This window comes from Podarcis liolepis, assembly GCF_965112155.1.
Source record: "Podarcis liolepis genome assembly, chromosome: 3".
Classification (NCBI taxonomy): Eukaryota; Metazoa; Chordata; class Lepidosauria; order Squamata; family Lacertidae; genus Podarcis; species Podarcis liolepis.
The window spans coordinates 52,583,891-52,610,136 of NC_139557.1; the positions used below are offsets into that span (position 1 = coordinate 52,583,891).

Consider the following 26,246-nt stretch of genomic DNA (forward strand, 5'->3'; position numbering starts at 1 on the left):
CCAGAAACTATTCCTCAATTGCTGCCAGTGTGACTTTTTATAATTCAGATTAAATAAATCTAATTTTCTTCATTAAGATTCTAAGTTTTAATTTCTTGAAAACATAACAATACTAGATTTCTTTGCCTCTATATGTTCATTAGGACTAACCTACTGAAACTCAGTAAAGTTGTGTAAATTTCTAATCTATCATACCTCTGGAAAAGAACAAAAGAGAAGAAATGAAGCAGGCAGAACTGAGCAAAGCAGGAGAAAGCAGTTGAAACATGCCACACTCCCCTTTCTAATTTTGCCCAGGAACAAAGAAGTGAGCCTAGCAACAGTTTTTACCCAATCAGAGATCAGATAAACAGGTATGAGGCTCAGCTTCTCAACATCTCAGAAAGGCCAGCCTCCTCAAGCAACTTCTCTGATTGTGTACTGTAAAAAACTGACTGCCATTTCATAAGCTGAAAAGGAACATTTGCTTTCCTGCTCTATAAGATATAAGGCACAACAAATGTTTTCATGTACAGGGCTACCTCCACTTGTTAAATAAAAACAAACGTGTTTTCCTTAATTTGAAGAACTTTTGTACTATGAACTATTCATCTATTTAGCTTCCCTGTTTATTTTAGGACTCTTTTTCTGTTGGACCTTGGCACAGAAGTTGTTTCATTCTGTTCAATCTATCAGCTTGTCCATCTAAAGTCTTGCTTATTAACTGAGATCTCATTGTACTGCTAAACATACAAATTCAAAGATACACTTAAGTACACCCCCCAAAAAGAAACATCAGCCCAGTTTAATGCTGCTGTAGATATTCTGGGAACATCAGTTGTTTTGAAAGCAGTATTGTAATTACTTAATGCTAAATGTGATATTTATTTTCTACAACCCAGTTGATACCAGGAACTCGGCCTCATTGCCTTTTAATAAGACTGCATGGAATCCTTTGTCACAAGTGACTTGCCACTCATATAACCTCTAGTAACTCATATTTAAAAGGACAACTATTTTAAGTACACCCAGTTTAGTTTCTAGAAAACATGTTTACAAGGATAGAGCTAAAAACCATGCTTAAAATACATACTATTCATTATCAGCATAAAACCTTAAATAAAACTGCTAAAACCCACTAACTTTTAAATAAGATTTTAAATAGATCCGACCAACCATCGTAAATGCACATTCAAAAACAACATGCAGAAGGCACGCAAAGTTTGGTATGCTGAAATATGTCCTCTCCTCCCACAATATGTGGTGAAAAGAGATACTGTTCTTTGTTTCCAAAATGAAATCAATGTTATTTTCATAATGTTCTCAGAACTCATGAACTACAGGGGGAGGGGAAACAGCTAATGGTTATTGTGGAAATAAATGAAATTAGCAATTGTTCCCAAACAAGCAAATAAAGGGAGTGCATTTAGTTCTCTATCCTCATTAGCCACACCTACCCCACCCCAATGATCTTTGATTGCCTAGGGAAGAGTCTCTTGATTCTCCCATCCCTTGAAAGCCAGCAGATACAGCTAGGATAGCCATACAGGTTTCCAGTCCGGGGAAAAGAGATGCACAGTGCTTCCTTATAATAGCATTCTTTCTAATTGGGCCATCACACACACACACACACACACACACACACACACACACACCATTCTCTTAGTTTTATAGGGCTCAGAGCACTAGTTAGTGTAATTATCACAATACTTTTACAAGCTGGGGAAGAAGACCTGAGCAACTTTACAGAACTAACTGCAAGGCTAGATTAAAATAAGAAACTCAAGGATGCCTCACTCAAGGTGCTGAAACTGAGAACTAACACTACAATAATACAGATGCTACACTCCACTACACAAAAGGACCGGCATATTTCCATCTGTTCACACAACACTTCAAGTGCACACTGGACACATAAATTGTATTTCCCCCCAACTTGCAGCTATGTCAATGACCCTGGGGCATTTATCAGTTAAATCAAATCACTATTGCATTTAGGAGGATTAGAGCCAGTAATTAACTACCTGGAAGTGAATAATGCTGTCTGACAGTCATTTCTCTCCTTCAAACTATATATAGGTGGCATCTAGAAACATATAAAAAAACCCACTGTGAAAATGCTTTTTTTCTTAAAGAAAAATTGAAAAATACATTGAATTTGGCATAGCTCACTTTCACCATCTAGTGTCACATTTGTATATTGCACTTTAGAACACATTTAAAACGTTTTATTTGCAGCTGTATGGCTGAGTCCATAATCTGAACTGTCACTTTCGTGTTCACTGTTTAGAAATATCTGAAACATTCCCCATCACATGTACCTAGACAAGAAAGGCAATGCCAACGATTCAAGGGACAGGAGTGTAACCCGTTTCATAGCTGGCAGGAAAAAGTCTCCAATAGTTGCATTGCTGAGCTCCCAATCACGTGCATACATTGTTACAAAGTGTTGAAGCAGTTTTAATAGAATTTGTGAGTATTTATTTTTGATACCTCCATACACCCCTGCTGCATCCTTCCTATTTGTTTATAAGCAAGCCAAAGCTTATAGGAGAGAACAAAAAGTTTGAGAAATTTGTTGTTTCCAAGAACCGCATTAGGAAGTCAGTCACATAAGGGGCTAAAGATCTTCAACTTGAAGAATATAAAGTGTATTGCCAGACACGTATCAGACATTTTTCCAATCTTGTAGTCTATAAATATAGAGCATTCATGACCCTGGAATATTATTTGTGTACTACCTAGCTTTCTAGTCTTTCTGCCTGGTGGCTGCTGACAGATGAGAATTCCTTTTATGCAGATCAATGAGCAGTAGCCATTTACCCAGCCTGTAACTATTTACCAGAACTACCTTTCCTCACTCGCTTGCAAAGGAGAAAGCTTTATCTTTCAAACTCTCCCAAACATATTCTTGGAGACAGTTGTATCTATACACATCTCTAGATACGGTTGAGACTATCCTGCATATATATGTGCAATTTTGTTCACTGCGTGGGTAGCAAATTAAAAGCCAGCAATCAAGATAGCCAGTATGCTCAGAGTAACATATGCTAAAATCTTCACACATACACCCCCACCCCTTGTTGCTGGCTGAGCCCTGGCAGGAGCGACCTCAGGGAGGCCTCCTACATAGACAAGCTGTTTGGTGACAGCTTATCAGGACTGGATAAATGACTAAAAGTGCTGCTTCATGCATTACAAAAAGTAATATGCACAGGAGGCACTCAATAAAGGAAGTGACATTAAGTCTGTATACAGTCAGCCATAAATGACCACTTTGTGAGTTTAAATCATGCATGGTTTGACTGTGGGTCTCCTGCTGATCAGAAGGGAGGACATTTCCTGTTACCCGCACCACAACCCCCAAACACAGGCTATTGTTAAAGGAATTGCAAATAGGAGGTGTGATCTTCTCTCCTATTCAAGATGCAAGAACAAAGAATGGATAATATATTACCTGCCACTCACTCTTCTAAAGTAAGTGCTTTGGAGCTCTCAGCATGAGGGGTGCAGAGAGTGGAGAGTTCAAATAGGCATTTTAATACTTTTTGGCCCAGAGTTTGTTTTCTTGGCACAGAAACTCAATCCAGATTAGACAGAGGTATGGCTGCCTAGTTTTCAGGTCCATGAGGTACAGAATGGCTTGTTCTGGACTCCCTGGGAAGAACCAAGCGTGTAGCTTGAGGATACTCCTTGATTCATCATCACTTGAGGCCCAGGTAGCTTCAGTGGCTAGGAACATCTACTTCCAGCTCTGGTGGATATGCCAGCTCCAGACCCTTCTGAGTAAGAATAACTTTGCCACTGTACTCCATATTCTGATAACCTTCAGTTTAGACTTCGGCAGTACATTCTACACAAGGCAGTCCATGAAGACAGTCCAGAGGCTGCAACTACAGCAGAAAGGGGCAGCCCAGCTCTTTGCTCAATATCTTTAAGGACAAGCATAACACTTGTCCTGAAGCAGCTGCACTGGCTGCCAAATCACTTCCAGGACCAAGTCAACATATTTAAAGCCTAAACAATCTGGGTCCCAAGTACATGGAAGATTACTTCCTCCCTATATGGCAGTCAGCATTTGCAGAAGAGGGTTTTATTATGTCATCTCCCTTGGAGGGGTGGGAAGTGATGACCTGTGGGAGAGCTTTTTTCACAATGCCCCCCCAAATTGTAGAACTCCTTCCCTATAGTGGTGTGTCAATAGGAATCTGCTTTAGGCAATCATGGATAATGCACTTCTCCTTGGCCTTTAATAGTCAAGCTATTGTTAGCATTCCCCATATATCATTGTATAATCTGCCCTGGGACTTTACAGTCAATGGCAGGTAACTAAATGATGATGATGATGATGATAAAGGAGAAGGAGGAAGAAGAGGAAGAGCAGGAGAAGAAGCAGCTATGATATGAGAAAGGGGTTTGAGCCCTTCAAGGTTTGGTATTAAGTTTACAGTATTTTTATGAATTGCATGTGTTCTTGTGTGACCACATTGATATTATACTGTATTTTTTGCTGATGCTTTAAAATATGCTGTATGGATAATTCTGTATGAAATTAGCAACTGTTTTTGAATCAAAATGAGAAAAACAAGTTCTATCAACTCTGGGGACTCAAACCAAATATTAGCCTTTTCTGTGACAAAATAACTCTGCTACGTATGTTCAGTTTGCCAGAGGTCCAGTATACCAGATGGGTCACAGCTCTAAATATTGTGCTAAAAAGAAAAAATAAAGATCTGCTTCATATTAATCAAATGGAACTCAATGTATACATTTATAGACAGAAGCTCCTGGGGGAGCTGGTTCTGAAATGTAAACAACAGTTCATTTAAAATGCATCAAAATTTAAATTTGCCTGTTATTGGAACTAGGTTTTAAGCTCACTATACAGTAAGTTATTTTGAGCTTGTCAGCTATAAGTAACATTGTAAATATGGAGATTAATGGCTAAGTGTGTGGTTAAGGTGAGAACCAAAGAGCTCATTTTCCCTAAATTGGTCCTTTTCTATATCTAGGACTGGGCCTGAGAGAGGCAAACAGAAATAGTGTCTTGTGATGGATATTTACAGAATAAGTAACTCTCTTGTGCTTAGAGTGTTTTCTGTATAGCTATATGGCTGGAAATGATAAAAGCACACACATGCCAAAGCCGGAGAACTGAAGATTAGCAAATAAATTCCAAATTGTTCGCTAAGACTGAAGCAGACTGAAGTGTTGAAGCATACTATATATCTCAGGGGTCAGCAAACTTTTTCAGCAGGGGCCTGTCCACTGTCCCTCAGACCTTGTGGGGGGCCAGACTATATTTTTTGGGGGGAAATGAACGAATTCCTATGCCCCACAAATAACCCAGAGATGAATTTTGAATAAAGGCACACATTCTATTCATGTAAAAACACCAGGCAGGCCTCACAAATAACCCAGAGATGCATTTTAAATAAAAGGGCACATTCTACTCATGCTGATTCCCGGACTATCCGTGGGCCGGATTTAGAAGGCGATTGGGTAGGATCCAGCCCCCGGGTCTTAATTTGCCTACCCATGATATAACTGGTCTTACTAGTTCAATGTCTTGTTTGTACTGAAATAACAGTTGTACATATGCCACTACAGTCTCATCTAGAATTTCTACTAGAGTCATTTCTGCTTTCAGAAACTCGTCATCTCACAACACTGTCCTGCTAGCTGATGTCATGCTAAAGACCAAAGTCTGAGATTAATCGATTTGCATTCCTCCCTTCTCCCAAATTTCAATTCTTGGAGGTCAATGGAGGCAATTTGTATTTTAAATTTCAGTAGATTCTTTTTAAAAAGACCTTTGACTTCTACAATATTTTTTATCAAACGTTTGAATCCCAGCCCCCCTAATCTTGGTCTATGGTGATTGCTTGGGAATAAGGTAGTTTGAGGACATGTTTGACTTAGGACTCAGCCATTCCAAAACCATTTAACAGAACTGTTTTAGTACCGTTGCACCATATCTCACATGATAACACTGCTAGTGAGAACACTAGCACATTGCCTGAAAAGAGATAATGTGAATTGAAGGCAAAAAACAATTAGGTTTAAAGGGGAAACTGCCTCCCACAGTTTGATTTCTCTGCCAAACTAGGCTGCATCAACATAAGTGTTGTGCTCAGATCAAGGGGTGTCATGATACCGCTCTGTTCTGCCTTGGTCAGACAACACCTGGAATACTGGGTCCAGTTCTGGGCGCCACTGTTTAGGAAGGATGCTGACAGGCTGGAATGTGTGCATAGGAGGGCAATTAAGATGATCAAGCATCTGGAAAACAAGCCTTATGAGGAACAGTTGAGGTAGTTGGATATGTTTAGCCTGGATAAGAGGAGACAGAGGTGATAAGATAGCCATCTTCAAATATCTAAAGGGCTGTCACATGGAAGACGGAGCAAGCTTGTTTTCTCCTGCTCTGGAGGGTTAGAACCAAACTAATGGCTTCAAGTCACACGAAAGTAGCGTTCAACTAAACGTATGGAAGAACTTCCTGACACAGTAAGAGCTGTTCGAGAGTGGAATGGACTCACTTAGGGGGTGAAAGATTTTCCTTCCTTGGAGGTTTTCAAGCAGAAGTTGGATGGCCGTCTGTCATGGATGCATTAGTTGAGATTCCTGCATAGCAGAGGGCTGGAATAGATGACCCTTGGATCCCTTCCAACCCTACAATTCTATGATTCTCAGTTTTAAAATTTGACAAATGAAAAGTCTCTGCTGGAGAGCTCCATGGTCCAAAAATTAAGTGTTTCTATAAAAGGTGGCGTACACTTCAGAAATGATAGACAGCAGTACATTTTTAAATTTCATGATTGATTGTGTTTAAGAAGCTTGCTCATTTTCCAGTACAGTAAACTGAAGAACGCTTTGCATGCAAACAGTACACAAAGACAGTGTTCTAATTTTGGAGGTTACTTTTAATTTTTAAGGTATTTGTTTTAAAGTGACTGTTAGTCATTATGGGATTTCTCCCAGTAAAGTTATTTCTTTTTGCCAGATAATTAAGGTGCATAGATAATGTAGATGTGGTGCATGTCTTTACTTAGATGGGTATTTAGTGATTTTGAGGTTTTGTATTGTTTTTTATTGATTTATTGTACTTATTGCATATTTATTTTGTATTAATATGCTTTTCACTGGTTTGGGGGACAAAAAACCATTAAATAAACCATTTTCTTAAAGTGCCTTTTGTATGGTTAGGCCTTTTCACCATATTTACCACCAGCTTCAGTAAAATGCAGGCAATAACAGAACAACATGCTTCTCAGTAACTAGTTTTACCACCAGGTATTTTTTATACCCCCCAAACTTTAAGGGACTTCCTCCATAAAGCAGCTTACAATCGCCATTAAAAACACCACCTCTGACTCTAAAATATAAAAATAAAAAGTACGGTAATGTACAACTAAACAATAAACCAACATAAACAGTAAAGTACAGATACAGAGGTTGAAGAACCACACCAGTAAGACTTAGCACCACTTCCTCTGCCCACCATCTTCCTGCCTACACAGTATTTGAAATACGGGAGGAAAGAAGGAAATGGATAGTGGGAAGGGAATAAATGTTATTGGAGAACACCAGAGTGAAAGGAGGTAGAAACTGCAGCAAAGTTGTGACACCAGCATCCAACATTTTTCTAGTTCTGGCTGCTCTGGCTGCCTACCATCTTGCCCAGCTTTTGGCTATGAAAGGCAAGTAGGGATTTAGTCTAAGAGCATGTTGTCTCTCCCTCTTTAAGCAATTTAAAGAGTTGGGAAGAAGAGAGAGCATTGATAGATATGGACTAGAAAGAGCCTCTAAATGTTAAATCTGTTTGAATACAATGGTGATGATGATGATTTCTTAAATTTGTTAGTCACTTTATCTTGCCCAGGGCAACCCAAAGTAACTTACAACCAACCAAGCAGACAAAAAACCCAACATAGATGCATTAAAACCAAGAGGAAAAAGAAAAACATTAAAAGCAGCCCACCCTCTCAGAAAACAGTTAAAAGCCAAAGGCCTGGTTATAGAGGGAAGTTTTTGCCTGGCACTTAAAGATATGTAGCAAAGGCACCAGGTGAGCCTCCCTGGGCATAGCATTCCACAAGTGGGGAGACACTGCAGAAAAGGCCTGTTGTTGGGTTGTCACCCTCCAGACCTCTTGTGGAGGAGGCACACGAAGAAGGGCCTTAGGTGATGATCACAGGACGCTTTCAGCTATGCAGGAAGACAGGGAAAGTTTGATGATTGACTGACAAAGTGAAAGAGATGGGGAAATGGTGGAACCAGGTGTGGTGAATGGCAGGACTACTGCTCCACTAGTATACAGAGGGGATCACACAGGTTCCTCCACCAGCATTGCCCTGTGTCAATCTACCTTTCCTGATTCACTTAGACCCCTCACTGCTTCTTCTACTCCATTTCTCTTCTCTTCTCCCTCCTGGGCCCAACACATACCTATCCTACTTCTGTCCACCATCCTTTATCCCAATTCATTTTAACAGTTATTTAATGATTTTAGTGGGCAGCTGAGCTTTAAACATTTAGACTATCTATCTATCTATCTATCTATCTATCTATCTATCTATCTATCTATCTACATTCCTATGTGTAATATTTTGGATGGGTGGACATTCAACAAAAACACCTGTAAGGTCTCAATTACAATTAAGTGTACACTTACGAGTAGAAGAAGCCTAGTCTTTAAGCAAGTCAGTACTTAACAAGTAAACAATGATGGTTTTATTTCACAGCAATTGAGCAAAGTGTTTTAACTGTGCAGTTTCCACTGGGAGCAAAATAGAAAGGTTAACCTGTTTCCAGCCCAATGCCTTCATGTGGGAGAGAATTGCTTATCTGCTTCCCTTTGGAAAAGCTTTGTTTCATCTTGCATTTAAATGCTCTGAGGGCACAAAGATGTTTCCTGTTCAGTGATGTATCACAGCCAGATTTTTTATTCTTTCATAAGGAATTGTAATAAAAATGTATCGTAGTGATCCCAAAATAACTAAGCCAATTTCTAAACGAGAACCTCCAACACTGGCAAAATGTAATATTGTTATGTACCCTATTTATTCACTTTGTATTTGTTACCTGCAACTGCAAGGCAAGTTAAGGACATTTTTAAAAACAACATGCTTTACATTAAGTTACATGTGAAAATTGCTAGTAGAGGAGGAGAAAAATTAAAAGGAATCCTTCTTAAATCAAGTGAACATTCCAGTGTATGTCTCACATCTGAGTAACACAGGAATACAAAAATTATTTAAGTCTCACTTGTAGGAAGGTACAAAGGACAAGAAGCTGGGCTTTGCCTATTTTACCTCCTTTCATTTGCATTATTCAAGTACAAGAAAAGTTATTTCTGAAGAAACATAAAGATTTCTGTAGAAGCACACAGTCTTGTTTTGATGTCTGAGAAGGAAAATTCATTCATCAGATACACAAGTAAAGGTTCCTAGAGTTCTTGACCCAGGCAACAGCCCCAAAGGAAAAAAACACCATGACATCTTCATTGGAGAGATGTTCACAAATCCAATCTGACAATCCCAGAGAAAGTCTGAAGTACACTTTGCCAGAAGAATAACACTTAAGAAGGAAAAGAAAAGCTGTGAGTAGCACATGGAAGAAAATACAGTGGCACCTCGGGTTACAAACACTTCAGGTTACGGACTCTGCTAACCCAGAAGTAGTACTTCAGGTTAAGAACTTTACCTCAGGATGAGAACAGAAATCGTGCGGCAGCAGCGGGAGGCCCCATTAGCTAAAGTGGTACCTCAGGTTAAGAATAGTTTCAGGTTAAGAACGGACCTCCAGAACGAATTAAGTTAACCAGAGGTACCACTGTAATGTAAAATGGTGCATTAGGCTCAGTGGCTGCAAAAAGATTCAGAAGGGATATTTGACTTCACTTATGTGGAGCAGGAAGTAAAGGAGCCTCGCCAGCAACTAAAAACATTAGTTGGCTACCAAGGCCAGTCAAAGCATGTGGATCCTTGCTTATAAGGAAAGGATTGCACAACTCTGCCTTTCAACTCTCTTTTATCCCTATGATCTCCTGCTCTTGTATTTCCTTTAATATACTTTTTTACATGGCATGCCTACTCCTTTTGTTTTTTAAACCTGACAACAAAGAACATGCTGGGTTTTGTGGGACTAACTGCCAAGCGTCTCACAGAAGATGTAAGGTGTGTGCACCTCTGTAGAATCTCAAGGTCACGGTGGATGAATTTATATGGGTGTTGTTTTAAGGAGCAATTTGGAAACTTGGCATGAGGGCAATTTATATAAAACTCAGTAGAAAAAATAGAATGCACACCTTGATTGTTTTTTAAACTAAGCACAGATCTAAGTAGTATTTGTCCCTGGAAACAACTGAATATATATAAATTTTTGTCATACGAGGCCCTTCTCTATGACACCCCCCCCATCCCAGAGAGGTTCAGAAGGTGGCAACCAGAGAATGGGCCTTTTCTGTGGTGGCTCCCTGATTGTGGAATGCCTGACACTGCATGTCTTTAGGCAGCAGGCAAAAACATTCCTCTTTTACCCAGGCCTATGGCTATTAAATAATCTATGGCCTGTAAAAGTGTGGAGGAGAGGATTGTTTTTATGATGACTAAGCTATCTGTCAGTGTGCTTTTTATTGTTTTTATCACTGATGTTTTGTAATGTGTTTTTAATGTTGTACACTGCCCTGAGATCTTTTGATAAAGTGTGGTTAATAATAATAATAATAATAATAATAATAATAATAATAATAATATATTATACAGAGAGAGTACATGCTATTGTACTGGCTACCCACTAGCTCATAACCAAAATTTACTCTGTAATGTTACTTTCTTTTTCTTTTTTTAAAGAGCCGATTACTGTAACTTCTAGCTGCTTTCATTTAAAACATTTTCAAGTACCACAATTATTGTTACTTATTTCACTAGATTCAAAAACTAAAATTGTGTATAAGAAAATTGTAATATCTGATGTGGGCACATGCTAAGCATATTATTAGTAGCACTAATAATAAAATAAGATCGAGTAATTTCTGGTTATTAGGAGTATTAGCATGTCCTTTATTCAACACACACTCATAACACTCACACAGGCATAATTGCAATTAGTTTGTACTTTGGGTTGTATGGGAATGCATGCACACACACAGCAAGATGCAATGTAGTTAAGCTCTTGCACAGCTTTCTACGTGTGTCAATGTACCATTAGGTATGAAAAACAACTAAGCATTGCCCTACCCACAAAAAACTCACATAGCACTCACCGTTCTCAAAAGAAACACACTTATTCATTCCCCTCATTCGTAGCCAACCCACCCAAATAATTTGCAAATACTGTAATTATGTTTGTTTGAATATGAAGTGTTGCATAAAAGGTTTCACTGAAACGCACAGAAGATTCTATCTTATTTTTAGGGGATAAACAGATTCCAGAGGTGTGATCTCCTCCAGCCAATCACAAAGCTAAGACACAATGCTGCCATTTCTCCATGTCCTATTACAGCAAAGGGTGGCTTGTTTTTCTGCTTTTGTCTGAGATCTGAAATGATGAATGGCTGCTTCAGGGAAAAGATCAAGCTGTGCGGTTGAGATTTATTATGAAAAGTAGATGGAACAAACAGCAAGTGTCAGAGCAGAAAACATGTTCCTCTCTACTGTTTGTATCTCTCTAAACCTTAACTTACAGGGCCAAATTAGGTTAGGATTGCAGACGACCTCTAAGCAGAATCCGGTTTGCTGCTGAACCTCTTAAATTTTAAGAGTCTAAAAAGTGGAAGGGAGGGTGCTGAAGAACAAAGTGAGCAAGCAGGAGGAGCTGAAGCCTCTGCCAGCTCTTCCTCCACAAAACTATTTTAGAAAAAAGAACCCACACTCACACGTCTCTGCCTGATGTTCAACAAACATTATGGCTTTGCAAAAAGAAAAGAAAAGAAGGTAGTATATTTAAGCTGGGATTCCATAACCAGAAACGACCCCTACCAGGAGAAAAATGGCTAAAAGCAAGCAATTATGGCTGGACAAATGAAGATGTGAGAAGTTGAGCTTACAGCAGCACTGCAATTTCAGTAGGCGTTTACTTGAAATGCACGTGTGAAATTCTCACAACCTAAATGCAGGTTTCATGTTCCTTCTGTTCAGATTTCAAAGCACATGAAACCATCCTCCAGGTACCTCAAATGGCTGTCCGCTTCTCAAACTTCCATTAACAAATACATTTGGGAACTATACTGGGGATTTTAATTTCTCAAACCCGAGTCACATGCCAAAGCATGGCAGAGTTACAATGGACTTTTTTCTTCTACCATTCAACTTCCTTACATCAAGACATGCCCACCCCTTTTGCCTGCCTCATCCATTATCTCTCCCTACTCCCCAAAACAAACCTCTAGCTTTGGTGTTCCACAAACTGGTGGTTGCAGTAGTTGTAGAACTCTTTCTCCTACGTGGCTCTTTATTTAAAGGTGTTTTTACATAACTTTAGAGGTAGATCACGCAAAATAGTTCACAAAAGGCCATATAACAATAATCAGTGGGTTTTTAAAAATATAGTAAAAGGAAAATATGGCAGTTTAGAGCAAGCTACGATTGCCTCTTCTCAGCTCCCTTTGGGGCAAGATGGTCTTTCAGAAGTCCCTGTGGGGCAGCTGGGGAAGAGAGGGGCCAACACTGGGAGAGGGGTTGTAGCAGCTCGCTAGGCCGTTTCTTTCTTCCCTGCTCTCACTGGGGCAAGCTGGTCTTTGGAAAGAATGGCAGGTCTATTAAGCTCCTATACACAGACCTCATATATGGCTCATCTTGTTTCAACCCACCTAATGGTACACAGGAAGAGAGTGTTTTTGTTTTCATTTCAAATGTATATTCTCTTCTGCCAACGAGGCTCCCAGAATAGTTTATAGAAAACCAATAAGATTGCCGGTATTGATGCTACCAGCCTACAAATGTATCAAACTGGTGGTATCCAACAGCACATCTTTTTCTACCGCTATACATGGCTGACCAGCTGACTGCAGCAGAGGCACAGCGTGGGGGAGGGTGCTGTGGGAGCCGTGACCCCAGCCAGAATTTTGAGAAGGGGCGCAAACAGGCGCCCCCACAGCAGAATCCTTCATTGAAGCCTAGCTCCACGCCAGAAGGAGCTGGGCCTTGTGGCCTGGTGCAGCTCCACCCCCCAGGGCAGGCCTGACCCAGGGGAAAAGAGCAGACGAGTGGTCGGCAGTGCTGCCACCCACCCACCTCGGCTGTGGCACACCTGGTACCCGGCAGCAGCAGCAGCTCTGCTGTTGCGTCACTTCTAACCCAACAGCGGAGAACAGCTCTCCTCAAGCTGCAGTAGCACCACTGCCAGGTCAGAAAGGTGGCAGAGAGGAGGAGAGTGGGCAGCAACTTCCCACCCCTCTCCTAACCCTGAACTGTGGCATGCAGAGGGTGCCCTCCGCACCCCTCAGGGGCATGCTCCAAGTGCCCACCCCAGGCAGAATGGGCATATGCTCCGCCGCTGGCCTGCAGCCAGGCAGGCGGAGATGCTAGGCACAAACGATGGCTCCTGAACATCGCCTGGCTAATTTTGAATGCTGCTCCAAAACCTGATGTAGCTTGTTGGGGGACCCTGTGGAGTAGATTGAGAGGGTGCAGATTGCTGCGGCAAGGAAAAGGGGAAGTCTCCTCATGTCCAGCAGTGTGATGTCATATCTTACCCCACACAGGCAGCACACGGCAATGTATTTCTGTTTATTTGGAAGTGAAATCGTATTTCTTCAACAATGACGTCTAATAAATGGCTTCCCCCCGTTTCACATCTTTTTACGCCTATAAAATGTAAGGGGCCAGTCCTCAAACATCCAGCTGATCCATGCCCTATTTGCCTCAATGGCTTGTGCCGGAGGTGTTCCTGCAGCTACCAGCCAAAGGGAACAACAACAGTGTTGTATAACAAGTATAAACAAGTTTACATGCTCCATGGTTGCTAAACTGAATAGACCACAGATATTAAGAGCAGTAGAAACAGCTTTTATTTTCGTAGTTATTTTATTACTAGAAATCACAGACTGAAAAGTCCACCAATGTTAAAATTCACAAAACTATAGTAGGCAATTAGTTAGGACTACAGTCCCATTCCCTGGGTTCCAAACCTGCCATAAACCACAACACTTTTCTTTTTAGAGCTTGAGACTATCCCAAATTTACACTTCTCTTTATAAAGGTTACTATACCAGCTACTTTCCACAAGCAAACATTTCACTTCGTCATAGAATCTGTGTCCTTTTTGAGTAACAAGTGTACTTTTATTGACCTTTGGGGGAGAACTCAGCTCAGACAATGTTTCCCATACAGTATTTAGTTTTGCTGATATTTTGGGTTGCTAAAAGGACTGTGTAAGCAAAGTCTATACACAGAGCTTGTTGCAAGACTGCAGCTTTCATATTTAATATGAAAATGTATTAACTGTGCCTTTAAAATATGAGCACCAATTTCTCTCAGGAGTTAAGCATTGCTACCCGCAGAGTAGACCTCTTGGTTGCTCACCCCCCACTGTATCAGATTGTATCTTAGCCTGCTTCCTGCAGCTGTAGGCTAGACAGAGCCTCTGTACAGGTTGGTGGACCTGAATATACATATGGAAGTACTTTCATATACCTTTCACTCCAATGATCCAGTTTCCATAAAGCTACCTTAAATTATTCTACCCTGAGAAACTAGAGCAAAATTTCCTATTTACCGTTGTCTACATATTATGATAGGTACACGGGTGGTGCTGTGGTCTAAACCACTGAGCCTCTTGGGCTTGCCGATCAGAAGGTCAACAGTTCGAATCCCCGCAATGGGGTGAGCTCCCCTTGCTTGGTCCCAGCTCCTGCCAACCTAACAGTTCGAAAGCACACCAAAAAGTGCAAGTAGATAAATAGGTACTGCTCTGGCGGGAAGGTAAACCGTGTTTACATGCATTGCTCTGGTTTCGGTGTTTCGTTGCACCAGAAGCAGCTTAGTCATGCTGGCCACATGACCTAGAAAAACTGTCTGCGGACAAACGTCGGCTCCCTCGACCTGTAAAGCGAGATGAGCGCCGCAACCACAGAGTCGTCCACGACTGGACTTAACTGTCAGGGGTCCTTTACCTTTAACCTTTTTACATATTATTACATATTCACTATTTTGCACAGCTTCAAAGCTTTCAAGCCCTTTGGGCAACTACATTGATTTTTAAGGAATTATTTCTGAAAGGAGTGACATCTGCTGTTAGTTGTACACCAGTGGCAACTTAGGTTGCAGCAGTCCCTTGCATGCCAGCACCTATGCAAGTTTTACAGCTGAAATGCAACGGGTGTCGCTTTCAAAATAAGCATTGTAAAGAAAACCTGAAACTAGCTCACATCTAATGAAGGCAGAATATTTAGTTAAAAACAATGAAGTCACAGTGCCCCCAAGTGAGGGGGAAGGAGAAGTAAGCAGAATTCATGAGCAATGAGAATGTCCAGACCTTTAACATGCAACTGGTACAACTTTTCCATTCAGCAGGTACTAATGCATGTCTAGATCACATGTCCAGTCCTTGGCCTAGCTAGCATAATGTCATGCTTGGATTTAAGGGAAATTAGTTTTGAGTTCACTTCTTTTGTTTTGATTTTTTACCACTTATTTAGATTTGAAGGTAGTGTTAATGTGCTGGATTAGCCCTTCATGCCCCCAAAGTCACTCCCTTACATCCAATCATGGTGTTCATCATTGGACAGGAATATCCTCTTTCCTGCACTATCTATGCGCTTTTGATGTCTGCCCCTATAATTCTAGAAAGTTTTCCCCTGAAGACTCCAATTGGAACATGGTTAAAAGCATATAAGTATTTTTATATTAGCTTTCTGTTGTCATAGCCAAGCTGTCCTATATGCATTGGGAGGGAAGGTGGTTTCACGTGTCATTTTTACTCATCCAGCTTCTTAAGCCTGGAGAGGCAGCTATATCTTTGTGAAGCAAACTGTTCAGGGGATAATTTCTGGTCATGGCATCATCACTAGTTGGTGCCGATCTTTCAGTTCCAACAGAAGACCAGCTTATAACTCAAGCTTTTGGATGAATATGTGTATCTGCATTTTGTAAATAGCTTTATTTGCTGTGTAAGCTCTTGTCCAGGCTTCCTCAACCTCAGCCCTCCTGTTGTTTTTGAGACTACAATCCCCATCATCCCTGACCACTGGTCCGGCTAGCTAGGGATCATGGGAGTTGTAGGCCAAAAACATCTGGTGGGCCAAGGTTGAGGAAACCTGCTCTTGTTTGTTTTTATATTTTGACTGACTAGATTGGGGTTGGACTAGATTACCCTTGGTGTCCCTTCCAACTCTACAATTCTATGAAAATATATAAACACAGTGGAAGCCTCTGGCATATGATGGGCCTCTACGTTAGGTTACTGAAATGCATTATATGCAGGGCTGCCTCTGAAGACAGCATGGAAACGTCATCTGATGCAGAATTCAGCGGCCAGGTTGCTCACCAGGTAAAGAAGGTTTGAGCATGTAACATCAATCTTGGCCTGACTGCACTGCCTGCCTATCAGTCTCTGGGTCCAGTTCAAAATACTGGTTTTGACCTATAAGGCCTTATGTGGCTCAGGACCACAATACCTCAAGGGCTGCCTCTCCCCTTATGAGCCTACCTGAACCCTGCAATCATAATCTGAGGTCCTCCTTCATGTGCCCCCTCTACAAAAGGTCCAGAGGGTGGCAACACGAGAACAGGACTTTTCTTCAGGGGCTCCCTGTCTGTGGAATGCTCTTGCCAGGAAGACTTTCCTGGTGTTTTTGTTACATATCTTTAGGCACCAGGCAAAAACTTTCCTCTTCTCATAGGCCTTTGGCTAACAATCTATGGCCTTTTAAACTGGGGAGGGGGGTGTATTGTTTTGTTTGTTTGTTGTATATTTTTGTTTTTAAACTGTGAGGAAGAGCAGTATAGAAATTTTAAAAATACAAAAATATAATAAATAAATTTAATATTTGCTGATGGCTTCTCTTTTAACCTTGGGGGCCACATAAGGAAAACTCATCTTTTTTGTTGGGTGTGTATAGTTTAAGAACTCTTGCTCAATGCAATCAAAACAGAAATCATTTTCTGGCTTGAAGTGGAAACAAAGTATCACTTTGGATAATCACAAACACTGAAACCAAAGACTGAAAATGAACTCTTTTCGGTTTCCAAAATACTGTGGTTAAGACACCCTCTTTTTCCAAATGAAAGCAATAGCTAATATAAATCAAGTAGAACAACAATGTTCTGGGAAACGGGGGGGGGGCGGGGGACAAAGCCAACAGACTGTTGTGACTCTAAGCCCAAACAGGAATATTTCAGCAGGCACACACATTCTTTGAATTCATTCTGATAGTTCAGGAATATAACTTATATTTAGGCATAGCTCTGTTAAAACCAAACAACGTTTTTTCTTTGCCTCTCACAAGCTAGAGACAAGGACACTTGCCTGGTTAAGAAAGTCACAAATGAAGTTAACTGAAGCAATATGCCATGCTCAAAACAATTAGGACAGCAAATCAACTTGCTTAGCTTCATACCCATTCTCTAGCTTTGCACTTTGAAGTAAAAAGTGTGAAAACCGACATCCAAATTAGCTCTGCGCTTCATCATCACAATCGCTGTGGTGACACTGTACCCTTGGCTGTATTTGCTCCTTTATCAGTTTGGGGCTGGGAAGAAGCATATCTTGTTGTTTTGCATGACTGAACATTTCTCCACAATCTAGGAACTGCACAGCCCTTTAAGATAAGGGCCAGACTTTTGCCACAGGCATCTGAAGCCTGATCGCATAGAGCTTTTTAATTTCTTCCAAGGGCAGAAATCTTCCAGGCAAACTTCACACTGGGTGGGAGAAGGAAGAGAACAACAAAAACTGACAAAGCTTTTTTTCACAGGAGAGCCAGCTGCTGTGTAAACATACATTTCATTATCATTTGGCAGCAGTTCAGCCAGATGACAGTCAGATACAAGGCATGCAAAGCCTATGACCTAACATAACCCAAGCTAAAAACACAGCAGTGCAGACCGGTCTTCTCCAACCTGGTGCTCTCCAAATGTCTGGACAACTCCTCCAAGCAGCCCCAGCCAGCTTCTTTGTTTAGAAATCCTGGTATGCTTAGAAAGATGTAAAAAAAGGAAGAACCGCAGCTATCAAGTCTCCTGACTTCAGGAACTGTTGTCAAGAAACATTATAGTTGCCACTCGTTCTAACTATGCATCTTTGTAATGAATAATTTTTCACAAAACGTCAAGCAAATTCCAAAAAGGACAAACAAAATGATTAAGGGAGTGATTCCCCTATTGCAGCATTTGGGGCTTTTCAGGGTAGAGAAATGGCAAGTAAGAGGGAACATGATACAAGTTTTTAAATTATGCAGGGCATGACAGAGAAAAGTGTTTCTCCCTTTCTCATAACAGTAGAGTTTGTGGGCATCTAATGAAGCTTAAGGTTGGAAGGGTCATGACAGATAAAAGAAAGTACTTCTACACACAGCGCCTAGTTAAACAATGTGCGGAAACAGAGGCGCTGCCTGTAAGTTCCACTGAGTTCAATGGGGCTTACTTCCAGGTGAGTCGGGTATAGAGTTTAAGCCTTAAACACCTTCAGTATGCTACATGGCTAATATCCAGTCCCTAACCAAGTATATGCTTCAAGTTCAAAATACTTTTTTTTTAGTGGCCCCGAGTGCCTTCCATCAGCTTCGGTTGGTGGCCCAGCTACGCCCTTATCTGGACAGGGATAGCCTAACTACTGTTGTCTATGCCCTGGTAACCTCAAGGTTAGATTACTGCAATGCGTTATATGTAGGGCTGCCTCTCAAGATGGTTCAGAAACTTCAGCTGGTGCAGAATTCAGCAGCCAGGTTGCTCAAGACGGTTTGAGCATATTACACCAATCCTGGTCCAACTGCAATGACTACCAATTAGTTTCTGGGCCCAATTCAGAGTTCTGGTTTGACCTATAAAGCCTTAAACAGCTCAGGACCACAATACCTCAAGGACCGCCTCTTCCCATATGAACCTACCCTGACCCTGAGATCATCTTCTGAGGCCCTTCTTCGTGAGATTCTTCCTCAAGAGGTCAGGAAGGTGGTAACATGAGAACAGGCCTTCTCTGCAGTGGCTCCCCGTCTGTGGAATGTTCTCCCCAGGGAAGTTTGCCTGGTGCCTTCACTATACACCTTTAGGCGCCAGGCAAAAACGTTCATTTTTCACAAGGCCTTTGCCTGACCTGACCTGACCTACATCCTATACCCTTTTAAAAAATGCTGGCTCTTTTTAGGGGTTTTTTATTGGGTTGTTGTTTGTATTTTGATTTTATGTGTGTGATCCTTTATGTGAACCGCCCTGAGACCTTTGGGTATAGGGCGGTATAGAAATAAAAAAAATAAAAAAAATATGTAATGTATAACAAAGAACCAATTTATTACAATTTAATGTAAGCAGGGAAGGTAATGGAGATCTCTTGACAAATGAAACTCAAAAAAGAAGATGACCATTGAGATTTAGCTCTAAGTTCTCATACCAAGGCAAAATATTTTATTAAGGATTGCTGCCATATATTACCAGTAACAGGGTAATCAAGACTCTGAAAATATTTTAACCCATATTGTCATGTATTTTTGTTTTGTATTAGCAACTGTATTACACAAACAAGAGAAAAAGTTTGTGTAAAAAGTCATTTAAACATCAGATTTGCACAAGTCATTGATCTACAAGTTGGGGTTTTTTTAAGTATCTACTGAAAAGGATAACAACAACCTGCACAGGATGCAGAAAAACTGTATGCCAATATAAATCATTTAAATATAAACTTTCTTAAAATGCAAGACTCATTGTTTGGGGGGGGTTTAAGTTGTTTTAGTATTGTTTTATTTATTGTTCCCTTATTTGAGTATTTTTAAACTAAAGAGCCAGTTTATAATTCTCTGTTATTGTGATTATACATCATTATTTCCAACAAGCATATTCTGATCCCATTTTTACAATCGGTATATCAAGCGACTAAACTACCAGTCTATTAAGCAATCTAAATAATTTATATAGCACAGAAAAACAAAAAAGAAAGGAATTTATAAGAAATAATTCAAAGTGCCCACAAATCTTTCATTTCAATGAAAACAACCATTAGGCCAAGACTTGAAACTGCATCTGAGGTACTGCAAATAACCACTCATTACAAAAACATACTGAAAGAGATAGTTGACTGTTCCTTTACTGAATGTTTCACTTGGAGAGGCAAAGTACCACATTAAGCACAATGCTTTTGAGTTGGCAGAATGCTTGGAAAATTCTGCTCTCAGTTTAAGTTTACAAATACTCCTCTACATAAACCTTCCTGCCTGGGCCATCCTAAGAAGCAAATGTCAAAGGCAAAATACTAAACATGTCTACTCAGAAGTAAAAGGGTTACTCCCAGAAAACCTTCGACAGGAATGCAGCCTTAAAAAGCATTATTTCCAGCAACCTTCTAAGTACTGTAAGCAGCACTGTAACACTGTATAGGCTTGATCAGTCAGACTGGAGGAGACCAAGAGTAGATCACAGACCATTGGTAGACCCAGACAACAATAATTCCTCTTGCCACACTAATAATGGTAAGTGTGGGACCACCCAGTGGAGAGCATTATCAGAGGACATCCTTCTTCCCAATATTGAAGCTGCAGAGGGAAGCAGGTTTATTTTACTTAACAAAATCTATATACCGCTTCACTGTAGCAAAACTGCCAATCAATTTACAAGAAATATTAAATTTTTTAATAAAAACAGTTAAAACAATGAATTGAAAACATTATAAAAATTAAATCAGCAGTGAACTAGCAAGATGTCAAGATAGGCTTGCCTAAACAAAAATGTTTAAAGCAAGTTCCAAAAAAATACAGCACCTGCCTGATGACAATAGGCAGGAAGTTCCAAAGCGAAGGTGTTGCCACACTAAAACAATAATTTATTACAAGTGCAGAACAAATATTGTGTGGCACCTGTAACCTTGTCAGTTCCAAGGAATAGTTCAAGAAGTTTTGTGATGCTCCAAAACTGGGAGGAAGGCTGGAAGTTTTGGGACAGCCCTGTGACCAAAGGATCCAGGCAGCCTTGGCCATGTGAGGCCAAACTGACAAGCAATCTCCACTCTGCCATTGGCTTTTCCTGTCCCAGGCTTCCCTACACCTCAGCAGGAAACGTGGACAGCAGGAAGGGGTAGCACCCAACCAGACATGATCTCCACTGGTCCCTACATGAAGAAAGTGGGGACAAAGCTGGCACAATTTCCTGCCCAGCATCCTTTCCCTACAGAAAGGATTGCCAGGTGGGGAACTGATGACTACAATTTTTGGCTGGAACTGCAAGGCCAGGCAAAAATGGTATATTATTAATTTCCATGGACCACCCGCAGGGGTAGTCAACATGGTGTCTCCACATGCTGTTGGACTACAACTCCATCAGCTCTGACTACTGGCTATGTTGACTGGGAATAATGGGAGTTGTATTCCAACATTGGTAGGACACCATGGTGACCACCAATGGACCATAGAGCCTGCTGATAGCTGGGATACTTTCCATGAATACTGGACTAGGTGGACATTGATCTTATCCAATAGGGCCTTTCATATGCTCTCAGGCAATAGTGCCTGCTCAGGTTAGCAACATAGAGGCCCAGATCAAGCAATATTTCCTCCTTGAACTTCTACTTATGCACAGCTATTACACTTTCTTAACCTGCCCACCAGACACACCTGTTGCATAAAACATCCATACATCAGTGCAATATCATATGCAGTCCTGAAAAGTGTTAATGAGTTCCCTTATTCAGTCTCAGAATCAATTGCACCTCAATTTTGTCCTGTGTGTGGTCTGTTCAAGTGTTATCACCATGCACTGACGTACTGTGATCATGAAAAGAAAACACCATCCCATTTCCCTTCTGGACACTGGGCGAGTGGGGCGGGGGATAACTAGGGGGAAAGTTCAGTTATATGGTCTGAATCAAAAATGTGCTAAAGTGCTGAGATCCTGAGGGCCACCATACATGAGACATTTAGCACTGAGCATGCCCTTCAGTACTAGCTTTTTCTGTAATGGGTGTCAATATGAACTTATTTCCATGGTTTATCACTGTAGAACATTTATAATTCATGCTGAGTGGATAATATTATGGTATGAGCATGTATAGCAGGACTACTAATAGTGATAACTAACTTTGTAGCTTTACTATATTGTTATATTTGTCAGAACTTCTGGCTTTATAAACCTGTAACAACAGAGTTGAGTCAGGGCTGGTAGCACGGTGACAGAACAGGAACTATATTGGAAACACTCATATTTTAAAGCAGGTTGACTTAATATTAAGCTTAATTTCTGTCAAGTTCATTGTGAAAATCCAATGCATTTTTTCTCTCAGTAGTATTCAGTTGTTCATTTACCTCAGGGGTGGGAAACTGGATCTACTCTGGGGTGGTGGTCAGATTATCTCCCTCACCCTGCACTTACTAAGTTTGTCCACCTGTTGATTGTCCACCCGCCTTTTCAGAAGCTCCTTTCAAAGAGCTATTTTCTACAGTGATTGGCAGGTCTTCAGAAACCCCTTATAAAGAACCGTCTGGCCAGGCACTTTGCAGGCACAGCCAGTTGGAGATCCCCTATATGACATCAGGTATAGGGAAGTGGACATGACCTGGCCAGAACTGTCTCATGGGCCAACTAGGGAGGCCTGTTGGTCCCAGTTAGGCCTGTGGGCTGGAGGTTCTCCACCCCTGCTTCAACTAGATAAAAAGGAATAAATCTTGGCAAAATCTTCCACATGGAAGGATAAAAGTAATAATCTTCATCGTAATTAAAATTTGAAGGGCCCAATGACCTTGCAAAGGTTGGAGGATTCTGACCTTTATTTCAGGCAAGTAAATTCAGTGGCGGAGCTTCATGCTCTGGCGCCAGGGGGGCGGAGAGCAGGCAGGGGCGAGGCATGCCGCCTGTGGGGCGTGGTGCCCAGCAGGGCGGGATGGCAGCCGTGATGGCACCCCACCGGGATCGCACGGGTGGGGGCGGTGCGCTCCCCCCCCCCCGCACTCCTCCTCCTCCACTAGTGAGTTAATTAACTGCTGAACAGGTCAATGGGACCTGTTAGAATTATACTGCAAGTGTAACATTCTTTACTTGCATAGAACATAGTTACTATCAACTGCTAATTCCAATAGAAAAGGAACTGAGATTATTTGCTGGAGTTTAATTAATCAGCACTGCTACTGTTCCACAGGTCTCCAATGAAGCACAATTTCCAAGCAAACACATTGGAACCTTCTTTTGTTAACTATATTACTATGAGCAGATGGAGAACTTGCTCAAAGAGCCACTTTGAGCCAAAGGTTTTCCCAAAGGTGCATTAATGTTTACTGCATAATCCAGATAAGGTTAGGGGATTGAATTTTGTCAACTGGAAGTTAATGATGTTGTGTGTGGGTAAATCCTAGTTCAATTCCCCTTAAGAAGATCACTGCTTAAATTTTCTTACATTCCAGTGCAAAACAAATTTTATTAGAATGAAATCTCATCGATCATTTACTCAGAGGTCAAGGTTTGGCAGCAGAAGAAGAAACAGACCTAAATCCTTGACAATCCTGGTGAAAGGATCTCCAACACCAGGTCTGAGAAAGACTCCGTCTGCACCCTTGAGCCACGCAGCCAAAGTAGCTGCACGATACAATTCGGCTTAAGACAGCTCCCCGCTCTACCACGGTGACCTTGGTCCCTCAGTTTGATTTACCTCACAGGGCAGTTGCAAGGGTGAAAGGAGGAAAATCCCATGTGCCTTGAGCGCCTTGTCTTACCATCGAAACACGCACACACAAAAGTTTCGTCCTGAAGGCGCCCAGGCAGAAAGCAGAAAGGCCTTCAGAACTCAGCGAAACTTATTCCAAGGGAAAGAGTTGCAAACTTCGAGACGCTTCCCGAAGAAAGCACAGGAGCCGGGCATTTACCTGAACGCTCATCAGGATGGCCTCGCTCTTCTCCCTCACGTCTCGGAAGGGGCATCTCTTGGACAGCATCAGCAGGCGGGCGAGCATTTCGTTCAGACCGCCACGAGCCCCGCTGGGAGGCGGCGAGAGCCCTTCAGCCGCTGGCGACGCCGGAGGAGACGCGGCTTCTTTGGCCGGAGCCACCGCCTCGCTCTTCTTCAGGACCGCCTGCCTTATGCTCTCCATGGCGCTGTCTCTGGCGCTGCGCTCCCTGCTGCACAGCCCATCCCACCTCACCTCTCCATCTCGGTCGGCCATTGTCAGAAACAGATCCCCGCTCCTCGCTCTCCCAAGACTCAGTTCTCCGAGGCGGCCGCCATCCTCCTCCTCCTCCTCCCCAGAACAGTCAAAGGAATATCGGAAGGCGGCGGCAGCAGCGCTGATCGGGGTCTTGTCCTGCGCCTTTCCCCCACTTCCCTTCTTACCCGCCAGCCCTCATTATAATGGCCGGGTGCCGAGAAGTGCTTCGCGGCTTCGTTGCAACCAAGCGCTATATAAATATTGCGAAATAAAATACGTCTCGCTCCCTGAATGCGCGAAGAGGCGCCTCCGTTAGGCTGCGAGAAGCTCGGCTTGCAGAGTCCGAGGACTTGCACGGCTAAGAAAGTTGCTTCGCGCTGGCTAGGACCGTGCGAGGAGGAGAGTCCCTCCCTTCCTGGCGCTCCTCTCTGCCCGCCGCCCCGCTTTCAAGGGGAGAAAGTCCCCGTCCGGGCTCGCCTGCTCCCAGCCCTGCAGGGCCTGGGTCTCTTCCCTCCCCGGACCCACCCCTCGCCCTTCGGCAGCGCAGCGGGGAGGCAGCTGCCCATCAGCAGAACGGGGGCGGGAAGGAGAGGCTGGCGCGAGCCCGCCGCGAGGCTTCTCCGGATGGAACCCCAAAGAACCGGAGCGGGTCGGATTCGGCGGAGCGCCCCCGCCCACCACCGCTCCCGCTTCTGAAGCGGCCAGCCTCTCTCCCCGCCATCCCCCGGGGCGGCTGCAGACGGCAGGCCCCGCCCCTTCTCTCAAAGCTGCACGCGCCGCCTCGCCTGTGGAGTCGACGCGAGGTAGATGTCCGGCTTCAGCCAATCCCCCCTCTGAGCTGTCAAACCAATCGGCGCAAAGTGTTCCCGGGGCGCTTGGGACATATAGTGTCACGCCCGCGAAACTGCAGAGCTTTCTTGTTCGAGAGGAACTACAAGTCCCAGAAAGCAGTGCGCTGAGGGAGAAACGCGTCAGCTCCATCTGGTCACGTGGGAATATTAAAAAAATTTGCAACCACGGTTATATTCCGTGTTTCTTTTGTCTTTGTCTACAGGCGACGAGGGTAGTGGTCGCTTTTGCGATGAGAAGGTGAAAGAATGGTGAAAGGTGATGAGAAGAAGAAAGAAGATGGTTGCTTTTGTGATGAGGTGCTGCATAGATATAGCTGGATATATACTGGGGGACTAGCTTTTCTTAAAGATCCTGCTCCGTTAACGGTAAACGGCTGCATAGTAACGAAGCGTCTTCAGAAAGTGAATGTTGGCTATGCCTGTACTTTCGTTAGGTCCATTTTTACTGGATTATAACCCATGTTGGCCCTGCTCAAAGACGACCTATAGAAATTAATGGACATGACTAACTTGCATCCATTATTTTCAGCGGGTCTCCTCCAATGTTTCTTTTAATATGAAGTTTATAAGCATTATAAATAAATCAAATTGGGCCTCTTGTAATTTTATCTCTTTGTCAGTTCTTTGTGTTTTGGACTCCTAGAAGAGTAGGATTGTTTTTCATTTTTTAGAAAAGCAATAGTCACTCAGTTCCTTTCAGTCTGTGAAGTTAAAGATACAGTGGTACCTCAGTTTATGAACTTAATCTATTCTGGAAGTCCATTCTTAAACCAAAACCGTTCTTAAACTGAAGCACACTTTCCCTAATGAGGCCTCCCGCCGCCAGTACCCCTCCACCGTTCGGCTTCCGTTCTTAGACCCGAGGTAAAGTTCTCAAACCAAGACACTTTTTCTGCTTTTGCGGAGTTTGTAAACCAAATCATTCTTAAACCGGACTGTTCTTAAACTGAGGTACCACTGTACTTCCTTTCACTTCTTTTATACAGGGTCATTGAATTAATTGAATACAGTAGCCAATTAGTCATCTATTTTGTAACAAGGAAGGCAAATATTAAGTTAAACATCACAATAAATAGGTTATTCTAGAAGCTTACAGCTTTATGTACTTGTCTATTATATGTATGACTCGCTTAATGTGG

At 42.2% G+C, this 26,246-nt stretch overlaps 1 protein-coding gene and 1 long non-coding RNA gene across 5 annotated transcripts in view; one reads left to right on the forward strand and one right to left on the reverse strand.

Moving 5' to 3' along the window:
* Window positions 1–25,082, reverse strand: part of SESN1 (sestrin 1) — a 45,200-nt gene extending 20,118 nt beyond the window's left edge. For 2 of the 4 annotated variants that reach the window (XM_083497680.1, XM_083497679.1), the window contains exon 1: window positions 23,978–25,082. In XM_083497680.1, coding sequence (XP_083353806.1) covers window positions 23,978–24,274 — 297 coding nt within the window. In that variant the 5' untranslated portion in view covers window positions 24,275–25,082. The remainder of the gene's footprint in view (window positions 1–23,977) is intronic. The other 2 variants (XM_083497682.1, XM_083497681.1) reach the window with 1 other exon arrangement.
* LOC310704379 lies at window positions 24,965–25,710 on the forward strand. Its single transcript, XR_014524748.1, has 2 exons — window positions 24,965–25,059; window positions 25,311–25,710. It is a non-coding gene; the product is annotated as an uncharacterized lncRNA (long non-coding RNA).
* The last annotated feature ends 536 nt before the right edge of the window (window positions 25,711–26,246 follow it).